This window comes from Gekko japonicus, unplaced genomic scaffold, assembly GCF_001447785.1.
Source record: "Gekko japonicus isolate JY-2015 unplaced genomic scaffold, Gekko_japonicus_V1.1 scaffold369, whole genome shotgun sequence".
Taxonomy (NCBI): Eukaryota; Metazoa; Chordata; class Lepidosauria; order Squamata; family Gekkonidae; genus Gekko; species Gekko japonicus.
In genome coordinates, this window is record NW_015160846.1 from 62915 (window position 1) to 73992 (window position 11078).

General features: G+C 45.7%; 1 protein-coding gene across 1 annotated transcript in view; it reads right to left on the bottom strand.

The window, feature by feature from the left end:
- The window catches only part of VPS13C (vacuolar protein sorting 13 homolog C (S. cerevisiae)), a 161286-nt gene that overhangs the window by 56923 nt on the left and 93285 nt on the right, over positions 1 to 11078 (bottom strand). Inside the window, exons 30-42 of the mRNA XM_015420051.1 lie at positions 10749 to 10880; positions 10513 to 10616; positions 9117 to 9284; positions 8211 to 8515; positions 6803 to 6950; positions 5655 to 5763; positions 4647 to 4780; positions 4058 to 4214; positions 3552 to 3631; positions 2740 to 2799; positions 1927 to 2089; positions 1441 to 1557; positions 1016 to 1119 (exon numbers count right to left, since the gene is read on the bottom strand). Of these exons, the coding sequence (XP_015275537.1) occupies positions 1016 to 1119; positions 1441 to 1557; positions 1927 to 2089; positions 2740 to 2799; positions 3552 to 3631; positions 4058 to 4214; positions 4647 to 4780; positions 5655 to 5763; positions 6803 to 6950; positions 8211 to 8515; positions 9117 to 9284; positions 10513 to 10616; positions 10749 to 10880 (1781 nt within the window). The remainder of the gene's footprint in view (positions 1 to 1015; positions 1120 to 1440; positions 1558 to 1926; positions 2090 to 2739; positions 2800 to 3551; positions 3632 to 4057; positions 4215 to 4646; positions 4781 to 5654; positions 5764 to 6802; positions 6951 to 8210; positions 8516 to 9116; positions 9285 to 10512; positions 10617 to 10748; positions 10881 to 11078) is intronic.

The following is an 11078-nucleotide window of genomic DNA, read 5'->3' on the forward strand; positions in this document are numbered from 1 at the left end:
ACCACCTACAACTTATTCAGTTTAACGTTCAGCCAGAGCAAGCCAGCTACGGTAATCTAAGACTGAAGAGGACGTTTTCCTGATCGAAAGTGGAAGACGTCTTGGTTAAGACGTGTTCATGAGAGCAGATTTAAAGCGCAAAATGGGCTCTGCTTCGATGACGGGCTGGAGAAGGCTCAGGTCACCCGTCTCGTCTTAGACTCTCTCACTTTTCACTCCCTTCCCACCTCCCCCGTCCAGTGTTCCCTCTAAACTGAGTTAGTGTGAGCCGGCTCACAGGTTTTAGCCTCCGGCTCACACATTTTTGTCTTAGCTCAGACACCACCTACAACTTATTCAGTTTAACGTTCAGCAAGAGCAAGCCAGCTACGGTAATCTAAGACTGAAGAGGACGTTTTCCTGATCGAAAGTGGAAGACATCTTGGTTAAAACGTGTTCATGAGAGCAGATTTAAAGCGCAAAATGGGCTCTCTGCTTCGATGACGGGCTGGGGAAGGCTCTTAGACTCTCTCACTTTTCACCCCCTTCCCACCTCCCCCGTCCAGTGTTCCCTCTAAACTGAGTTAGTGTGAGCCGGCTCACAGTTTTTTAGCCTCCGGCTCACACATTTTTGTCTTAGCTCAGAGAGGAGGGCTCCCTGTAGCCAAATTGCTTGCTCACAACTTGAATGCCAGGAGCTCACAAAGTGGAATTTTCGCTCACAAGACTCCACCGCTTAGAGGGAGCATTGCCCCCATCCTGTTTTTCCTGTGCCACTAAAAGCTTCCTGGACCTTCCATCCCCACCCCATCCATCCCCACATCTTTTTCTAAAGGTAAAGGTCAAGGTCTCCCTTGCTCAAAAGCCAGTCGAAGTCATCTTTTTCTACCTGGTGCACAAAGACCAGGCAAAAAGAAATGGGTGTGCCTCACTTCAAACATCTGCTCCTGCTTCTAGTTCTGCTTCTATGCACTTCCTCACACTGCCACTGAAGTACAGATGCCTCTCGGCTCAGAACTCCCATTCTCATATTCACCTTTTTATGAACTGTCTTCGGATCGACGTTTGTCACTATGAAGTCCCGAAGCCGGGCAAAAATGTTAGTCTCCTTGGTCTTGGCAGAAACAGATGCCTCCATACCTGATTAACGCAGAGAGACACACACAGTACACAGAATGAAAAGGGCAAGGGGGTTGGAGTAGGTGACCTCTAGGATCCCTTCTAACTCTGTGTCAAGAAACTGGTCTCCTTGAAGGGCGTTTTCCTGCCTGAGTGTTGGCTTTCTTGATTACAGAAGTCATCACCCCCCACCTGCCGGCTTGAACTCCAGCCCCACCAGAAAAAATATTTGCCCCACAAGCCACAAAATCCTGGCTACGGGCCTGTAAGGCTCCTCAGCTGAGTGGAGCGGTAGTATTCGACTCACTACTGATGCTATCCCAAGCGACGGAATGCTTTTACCTTGTATTCGTATATCGGCAGTATCGGTCTTCTGGTCGCAGACCAAAACGTTGAAGGCGTTCAGCTTGGCAGTGAGCTTCAAGTCGCACACATTGTCGTGGACCACGGCAGAGGGAGCTGTCAGGCAGAGAGGGGAGTCAGTCAGTGTCACACACATCACAGTGGTAACTCATCTTTGCGGTTTCAGAGGGGAGTGCTATTTCCCCCTCCCCAGCTGTGAATTCTGTGTGGCGTTTCTTTCCTGCTCCGTGGCAGGCCGGGAAGCATCCACTACGAGTTCTCGCCGGCTTGCCACGATTCATATGTAGACATCTGAGGAAGGTATCTGACCAACGGAGCTCTGACTCCCACACCCTGAAAATCTCGTTGTTCTCTAAGGTGCTGCTGGACTCGAACCCAGCTCTTCTACCACAGACCGACACGGCTGCTCTCCGAAACACAGACTATCCCCTAACCAGAAGACATGGGGTCCCTACACCGCAATACCTGGTTTGGCAGCAGCTGTTTTGGGCTCCTCGGACGGCAGCTTTGCTTCTGCTTCCTTCTCGGCGGATGTAGGACTGCTGGACGCCACACTGTACGTGACGAAATTCATGATGGAAAGCAAGGCCTCCGTGTGCAGGAGGAGATCTAAAGACGAAAAGGACACCTGAGAGGGAGACGAACAAACATCAGAGGCGCGTCCCAGGTAGGAAGAGTTTTCAGTCCTTTCATTACAAGGAATTGGCATTTAATTGATCATCCGTTAAATGCACCTCCCAAATTGTCTTGCGGCACCTTAAACTTTAGCAGTTTTACTGTGTCATGAGCTTTTGCCAGATGCATGAAATAGACACTGGCTTGTAAAAAAACCTATGCCACAATATGCTTCTTAAGTCTTTAATGGGCCAGAAGATTCTCGTTAATAAAAAGTTATACTTTTCCGGCACATGCTGACTCTCTAGTCAACGTATAATAAAAAAATACACCACCTGAAAGGGTTTGATTCAGTTAACCTCGATTTTGCTATTATCCATGATATCTTGCAGTTGAATAAAAATATCCTGTTATTGTTCCCACTACTTTTTTTTTGTTTTGCAATATGCCCCGATGAAGTCGATTTGCACCGTTTTGTGTCAATAATAAATTATTTAAAGAAATAAATTATAGTTGGTCCTAACAGAAGGTATTACATAGTTTCTGCCTTTTGGGGGCTCTTGATTTTGGGCCAATGCACCCGGAAACAGAAACTGCTACAAAAGTGACATCAAGGTACCGTGTGTTACAACAACTGAGCTTGCAATAAATGTTTCTACTTACGTCTAGCGCTTGCTTTGTACTTTTGTAAACTGTTGCAAAGTGTGGCCCATCTTCATCAGCCTGTGCAAAGAAATTATCTTTCAGACTGCTGCAGCTCATGTAGCTAAATCAGCGACCATTAGAGAGAGCGAGAGAGCATCAAACTGTCCTTTTTCCAGACATGTGGTTGGGGATTCCATGGATGAGAGGAGGGAGTGAGAAGGTAAAGGCTTTTTGGGGTTTCATTTTGGTTTTCTGTGCAAATTCGGAATACAGGTTGCAGTTTTTTTCCAGGGAAAACCAGATCACATCCTGGTCACGATATAACAAAAACTAAAGACCAATATTCTGTCTGCAACAGAGGCCAAACATCCACCCACAAAAACATAAGGCACCCATATATAAACAAAGTCAGTTTCTTCCACTAGTCTTATTAACGGTGAAAGCTAATGTTCAATTTAATCAAATCGTAGGCTTCATTTAATATCGGTTATTTCATTTTGATCCTGCATATCTGAGTACAAGCCAGTTTGGTGTACAGGTTAAGTGCAGCAGACTCTAATCTGGAGAACAGGGTTTGATTCCCCACTCCTGCACATGCAGCCAGGTGGGTGACCTTGGGTCAGTCACAGTTCTCTCAGAGCTCTTTCAGCCCCACCTACTACACAGGGTGTCTGTGGTGGGGAGAGGAAGAAAAAGAGGTTGTAAGGTGCTCTGAGACTCCAAGTGAAGGGTGGGGTATAAATCCAACTCTTCTTCGCCTTATTACTATCAAAATGACTTGAAGACGCCTCCCTCCCCCCAATGGTTTTTAGTGAAGGAAAACACCGAACCTTTATATATTCCATCTTTAGAAGATGCTCATCAGCTTCAGCAGAAGAATTAAGAATATTCAGTGGATCTCCTTTGGAGTCTGTGGAGAAAAGACAATTGCAGCACTATATTAATTAGGGTATCACTTAACTCAACAAATGCCTAGAGGAATGTCTCCACACATAAAGATTCTCCCGTCTCTCAGAGTACGGGGGGGGGGGGGGAACTACCCTAGTAACCTCCTTGCTTTTTAAAAAATATCCGTACATTTACCCCTGAACCCACAGAGTTAGAACAACTGAAAAAGTAGGCAAGAGCACAGCAGAAGATGAGAGGGGGAACTTGAAGAGTAATTTCTAAAATTGCACAAATAGGAAAAATAGACATGAGTGCCAGTTTCTAAAAAGTTACACACATCGAACACTTAGGAAACCTGAACCCTTAGGTAAATGCTCTCACATGAAGACATCATTCGTATCCTCTCCGTGACACCGTGCCGCCAATCGGTAAACCGAGCGTGACTCACCTTTAAATTCAAGGCACTTCATGGTGATTTTCTTTAGGTACGCTGTAGCAGACATGTCATGCGTTCTAATTCTGCCTTCGGTTCCCAGCTGCGACACTGCTAAAGTATGCATAGGGACACTCTTCTTTTCCACCTGCTTTGTTAGTTGTACTACAACCTAAGGAAGTGTATACAGACACACACACTTGGGATGATTTGTGAGTTACAGTAAAAAACGCTTGCTAGGATTCACTGCAGCAGATTAGTTATGGACAACTGTATTACTCCATGTATCTTTACATTTTGATTTTTCCAAGGCATCTACGTGTTGTAAACTGGACTCCTCTGGTTTGTATTAGCATGAAAGTCTTCCCAAGGGGAAACGTTCAAGAAAAGAATGAAGATAAAGCATACAACTAAACTCCTTAGGAACGTCCGAGAAAACCCTTCTGGCTTGCTGTTGAGCTTGGTCAAGACAGCCGTCATCTAGCTAATAAATGAGGGTGATTTCACGCTTGCCCACTGCCCCAGAGGAGCCATGGTACCTATCCTCCAAACAGAAGGCAGAAGGAACCCGAGATTTAGGCTGAGAGTCTGTTCGCAGTCATACCTCTTTGATTTCAAAGTTAAGCAGCACGCTGGTAATATCTTCCTGCAAAGCTTCTTTCGATGTGGCCAACAATTTACTTCCCGATGGGGTCTCTTTGTGAATGCCCAGTGATACCGGTGATTCTTTCAAACTGCCTGCCAAGTCCAGAGACAGGTTAACTCCTCTTGAAAAAAAGAAGCATTACTATTCTTCATTCACATACATGCACCCCTTTATGTCTAGTTTAAGAAATATGTGTCCTTCCTCTGGAAATAAACACTTCCTCCCACAAACTACATTCGGAAATACACAATGCATCAACGTCATCTTTGGGATGGATCTGGGTTTAAAGGAAAGGCGAGGTATCCACAGCAGTCCCTATTTATTTGGAGTTATATATTATATTTATTCGCAGTATATATACTCCTAAAGAGCAGGAACAGAAAGCTCCTGGCTTTCAGGCGGGTAGCCAGGATTTTGTGGCTTGTGGGGCAATTTTTTTTCTGGTGGGGCTGAAGTTCTCAGTGCAGGAAAACAGAAAGCTGTTACCGGGATAGATCTCTACACTGCAAGATGTCAACCACTTTAGATGACAGTTCTCAGCTGCCGCAAGTTTGATCACTTCCGCCAGCCTAAGCAACAGTTCTGAGAACAAGCAGGCAGGTGGGGGGTGATGATTTCTATAGTCAAGAAAGCCAACACTGAGGCAGAAAAACTCTTTTTAAAGGAGACCAGTTTCTTGACACAAAGTTAGAAGGGATACTAGAGGTCACCTACTCCAACCCTCTTGGCTCAGTGTGGGGATTCTGCTTAAAGGCGTGCACGCCTTTAAAAAAAGTTTTAAAATGATTGAAGAAAGCATATAAAGTAAAAGAAAAAGGATATAAAGTTTTTTTTTTAAAGGACCATGGCCATTCCATTAAAACTGGTCCTAGCCCTTCAAGGGGAAGGAACAGCCTTAGAACTGCCCACAAGAGAAACTGAACACAGACAATGTAGAGCTTGAAGAAAGATAGCTTTTTTTTTTACCTTCACTCGGTGTCCTTGGTTTCACCTCGCTTACGTTTTTGTTTGCTTCAGCAAGGTTTTCTGTCAGTACCTTAAGCAGAACATTCAAATCCTCTTGACTTAGGATAATCTAAAAAAAAAAGTAGCATATAACTTCGTAGGGCCCACTTACATTTCTTCAAGCTTGCATTGACGTGTTCAGACACGGGTGACGCAGTAGAGCAGTTCCGTACCAGGGACCCACCCGATGTTGGGCCATGAAGGGCAAAGGATGTTATCACTTGCCGCTTCCATCTTCACTGTCCCCTAGTTACACACTTTTCAGAATGTGCCATGGATTTGCTCACTTACTACAGAGCTGTCAACAGCAATTCACACGGTTTGTATGTCAAAAGCCCAGACAGGCTGCAGTTAAAAGCATGGAGGTTCGACTAAAGTAGTACATGCACTGATTCATTTGATATGCATGGAAGAGAAGAAGAGAAGAGGAGACTGGATTTATACCCCGCCCTTCACTCAAGAGTCTCAGAGCCACTTACGATCTCCTTTCCCTTCCCCTCCCCACAACGGACACCCTGTGAGGACTGCTCTTGAGAGAACAGCTCTGAGAGAATTTGTGAAAGACCCAAGGTCACAGCAGCAGCTGCAAGGGGGAGAGTGGGGAATCAAACCCAGTTCTCTCAGATTAGTGTCTGAGCTCCTAACCACCAAACCAAACTGCAGTGAGCTAAAGGCCAGGTGTCGTAAGTCAGTCTGTGCTGAGTGATGACTCAGATTTCTCAGATGAAGAGCTACCTGCTAGCTCTCAGCTGGTAATTAACAGCAGGCTGCAGCTGGCTCTGAGCCAGAAGGAGAACAAGAGATCAGGTTACAGCTGATCAGGAGTCACAGCCTACACCAGGATCCTCCCGGGCATATGTACAGTTAAGATTCTCCTTCTCTTTCTCTCTGTTCCCTGAACAGTGGCCTTCAATGTAGCAACAGACGCCGTTTATTTAAAACTTGGTGGAGAGCAGGTTAAAACCAGATGGGCAAAGACCACAGTGGGATCCTGCGGGGAAAACTGCATACAAACGTTTTCACATGCTTCTCTGTATCACAGCCTCAAGACCCTACAAAGAAATCTACTGTAACAGAAGCGGATGCATCTGAAATCAAAATCCACTTACATTCATCTTATCTAGATATCCTTTGATTTCCATCATGGGTATTTTGTGATACCATGTTCCAGCCAGGTTGCGGTTCACAGAAAGGTTCAGGTTAATCGGATGCAGGATTTGGATGTCAGGCTGGGAAAAGCCTGGCTGCAAGCAAGTCCTAGACAAAAACAAAAATGAGATCCTAAAAGTATCGCCATACATAGCTCCACAGCTCAGGCCCACTAAGGACATTTTAAACTTCTGTTTGATCACCATTATTATATAATTATTTTTCCGAGCACAATAAAGTTCACATAAGCAAATACATTAAGCAGAAACTGAGTCTATCAGTTTCATTGAGAAGTAATTCTTACTAACACCCTGCTGCGCTGCACATCGTTCAAGGTACATTCACTCCTCACGCTCTGCAGAGAACTTCCAACCCAGCAGGAGCCTCAGGTTAAGAACACAAGAACACAAGAGGAGCCAATGCTGGATCAGGCCAATGGCCCATCCAGTCCAGCACTCTGTGTCACAGTGGTCAAAAATACCAGGGGCCATCAGGAGGTCCACCAGCGGGGCCAGGACACTAGAAGCCCTCCCACTGTTGACCCCCCCAAGCACCAAGAATACAGAGAGCATCACTTGCCCCAGACCGAGAGTTCCTATAAGAACATAAGAGAAGCCAATGTTGGATCAGGCCAATGGCCCATCCAGTCCAACACTCTGTGTCACACAGTGGCCAAAAATACCAGGGGCCATCAGGAGGTCCACCAGCGGGGCCAGGACACTAGAAGCCTTCACATATTGCTTTTATTGCTACAAAAAGAAAATGTGCATTTTTCTGAGCAGGCTACATGCTCAAATCTGTCTCCAGAAAGAGTAGGGACAGAGTCTACTTTGGGAGAGCACTGTCTGAAAGCACTGTATAAATTATTAAATGCGGTACAGGCTAATTGCATCCCCTTGCAACAAGGGTGTGAGGCACGCACAGATCTCAGACTCCCAAAGAACTGAGAACTCACCCTGGAATAAATATCCCCGAGCAGTCCCAGGTTTGGAAAGACCAAGATGGGTAGCTGTGTTAGCCTGCCTGTAACAGGAGAAAAGAGCAAGAGTCCGGGAGCACCCTGAAGTCAAATTCATGGCAGGGGAGGCGCTTTTATGAGTCACTGCTCACTTCTTCAGATAGATCAAGACGGGTAGCCGTGTTAGTCTGTAGCAGTAGAAAAGAGCAAGAGTCCGGGAGCACCCTGAAGTCAAATTCATGGCAGGGGAGGCGCTTTTATGAGTCACTGCTCACTTCTTCAGATACAGCTAGAAGGGGGAGTTCATCTGTCCAATATACAGGACAGATGGACTCACATTCTAGCTGTATCCGAAGTAGTAAACACGTGAAAAGATGGTCAACCTGGCGATGCAAAGTGTTTCAACTCACCTGGCCATCTTCAGCTTTGTCAGCTGCACATCCATTCTGTCCATCACCGGCGGGAGCAAACAGCCCTCGGCCGAAACCAAGCTGAACTTGTTCTGGACCCTGATCAGCCCCAGGTCGACGACGACAGCGTTGTGAGACACTGAAGACTGCGGGATGAGGATGACAGGAGCCTTCAGGTGGATGTCCATGGAGAGTCGGAAGCTCCTCTGGGCCAAGTCCCTCACGCTCGTGGCTGCTTTTTCCGCCGCTTGGACGGTAGCGGCGCTCAAGGCCTCTTTGGCCACCTGGAAGTTGCTCAGGAAGTTCTGCAACCGAGAGGAGAAGGGGGCGTGGAGAACAAGAATGCTTCCTTCAGCCTTGCTCAGAAAAGCATTGTACATTTTATGTATTTTTGACTCCGGCAGCTAAGACATAGCCAGAATATAGCTCCACAGCCTCCACAAGCCTCTGCTTCTTAAAAAAAATATATACCCTGTTTTCCCGAAAATAAGACCTACCCAAAAAATAAGCCCTAGCAGGATTTCTATGTATTTGTGGTATAAGCCCTACCCCGATAATAAGACCTAGTGATGAGAGTTATGACGATGTTCCAGAAGAAGATGACTTAACTGTATTTGAATAAATGTAGATTGTTGTATTATACTTAATAAAAATAAGACATACCCTGAAAATAAGCCCTAGTGTGTCTTCTTGAGAAAAAATAAATATAAGACAGTGTTTTATTTTCGGGAAAACATGATATATATTATTTAATCACATAATATTACAACCTCTCAATAGAACAGAGTACAGTCATTCAAGTATACAGAACTGAAATACTGAATGGTTACTTTTTGGCTGGTTATCGATTAAACACGGACTTGAAATCCATAGTAATACTTCACTCTGGCACACAGTCAGACTTACCAGAAGTGCCATAAGGAACTTGTGCAGATACACAATCTGAATACAGCCCACTTTGAGAGACACTGTCCCATCCACCTTGGACATGTCTGTGTAAGCGTCTCCCTCCGTAGCATTTGGGTACAGTGCCAAGTTGAAGCTGAAGACTTCATCACCAACTATGGAAACAGCCTGAGGGGGTGGAGGGAAGCAAGCATCTTATTTAAGAACATCAAAACAGCCCTGCTAGATCAGACCAGTGAAGGTCCATCTAGTCCAGCATGCAGTCTCCCACAGGGGTCAACCAGTTCCTCTGGAGGGCCAACAACAGGGCATAGAGGCTGAGGCCTTCATAAGAAACTCAGAAAAGCCCTGCTGGATCAGACCAGTGAGGGTCCATCTAGTCCAGCATCCAATCTCCCAGAGGGGTCAACCAGTTCCTCTGGAGGGCCAACAACAGGGCATGGAGGCTGAGGCCTTCCCCTGATGTTGCCTCCTGGCTCTGGGACTCACAGGTTTCATGCCTATGCACGTGGAGGTTTCCCTCAGCCAGCAGGGCTAGTATCCATTGATAAGACTTATCCTCCGTGAATCTATCTAATCCCCTTCTAAAGCTGTTTATTCCTGTGGCCATCATGACATCCTCTGGCAGAGAATTCCACATTTGAATCACTCTCTGTGTTAAGTAGTATTTCCTTTTGTCTGTCCTGAACCTACTGCCCATCAGCTTCATTGGATGCCCTCGGGTTCCAGTCTTTTGGAAAAGGGAGAAAAAATTCTCTTCGTCAACTCTCTCCACCCCATGCATAATTTTAGAAACTTCTATCATGCCCCCCCCCTTTTCTAAACTGAAAATTTCCAGGCTCTTCAGCCTTTCCTCAAAGGGGAAGGTGCTCCAATCCTCTCGTCATCTGGGTTGCCCTCCTCTGCACCTTTCCTAGAGACGGCGACCAGAACTGTACCCAGTATTCCAAATGAGGAGACACCATAGATCTTTCCAGGAGCATTACAATATCAGCCATTTTAGTCTCAGTCCCTTCCCTAATAATCCCTAACATACAGTTTGCCTTTTTCACCGCTGCAGCACACGGGGCTGGCACTTCCACGGAGCTACCCACTGCGACCCCAAGATCTTTTTCCCTCTTAGCCTCAGCAAGTTCAGACCCCGTCAGCCTATACTGGAAGTCGGGATTTTTTTTGTCCCTATGTGCATCACCTTATATTTACCAACACTGACCTTCATCTGCCACATTGACACTGACTCACCCAGTTCGCGAAGGTCCTCTCCGAGCTCTGCACAGTCAGCCTTGGTTTTCATAACCATGAATAGTTTTGTGTCACTGTGTCACTTTTGTCACAAGCAACACTGTTCTATGAATTACCATCCACACAATACATTCAAACTCAGCACTTCACATACCTTTTTATGAATTGTCCTTGAATCAACATCTGTAACAATTATATCTTTCAGCCGCGCAAACAGGGTAGTTTGGCTGGACTGAAGAAATAGAGATGAGTCAAGACCTGAAAAAGAAGAGCTGGTCAATGCAAATATTTTAATAATTCCCCCCAAACTGCTAACAAGTCATCAGGGTCCTATAACCAGGTATAACTAAGCCAACACACACACACACACACACACACATTTCCCATTACCTTGAATTTTTATTTCAGCAATATTGCTCTTCTCGTCACAAACATTCAAATAGAAGGCGTCCAACTTGGCAAACAGCTTGAAGTCAAACACGTCCTTGTCTTTATTCAAGCCAAAAGCATTACCAAAGGATACTGAAGATACCCTTGCAGAGCACTTTATATATATTAGAAGAACAGATGGGATGTATACCCCGCCCTTCACTACCCAAAGGTGTCTCAGAGTGGCTTACAAACTCCTTTCCCCTCCCCCTCCCCACAACAGACACCCTGAGAGGTAGGCGGGGCTGAGAGAGCTCTTGACAGAAACGGCTCTTTTCCAAGAACAGCTCT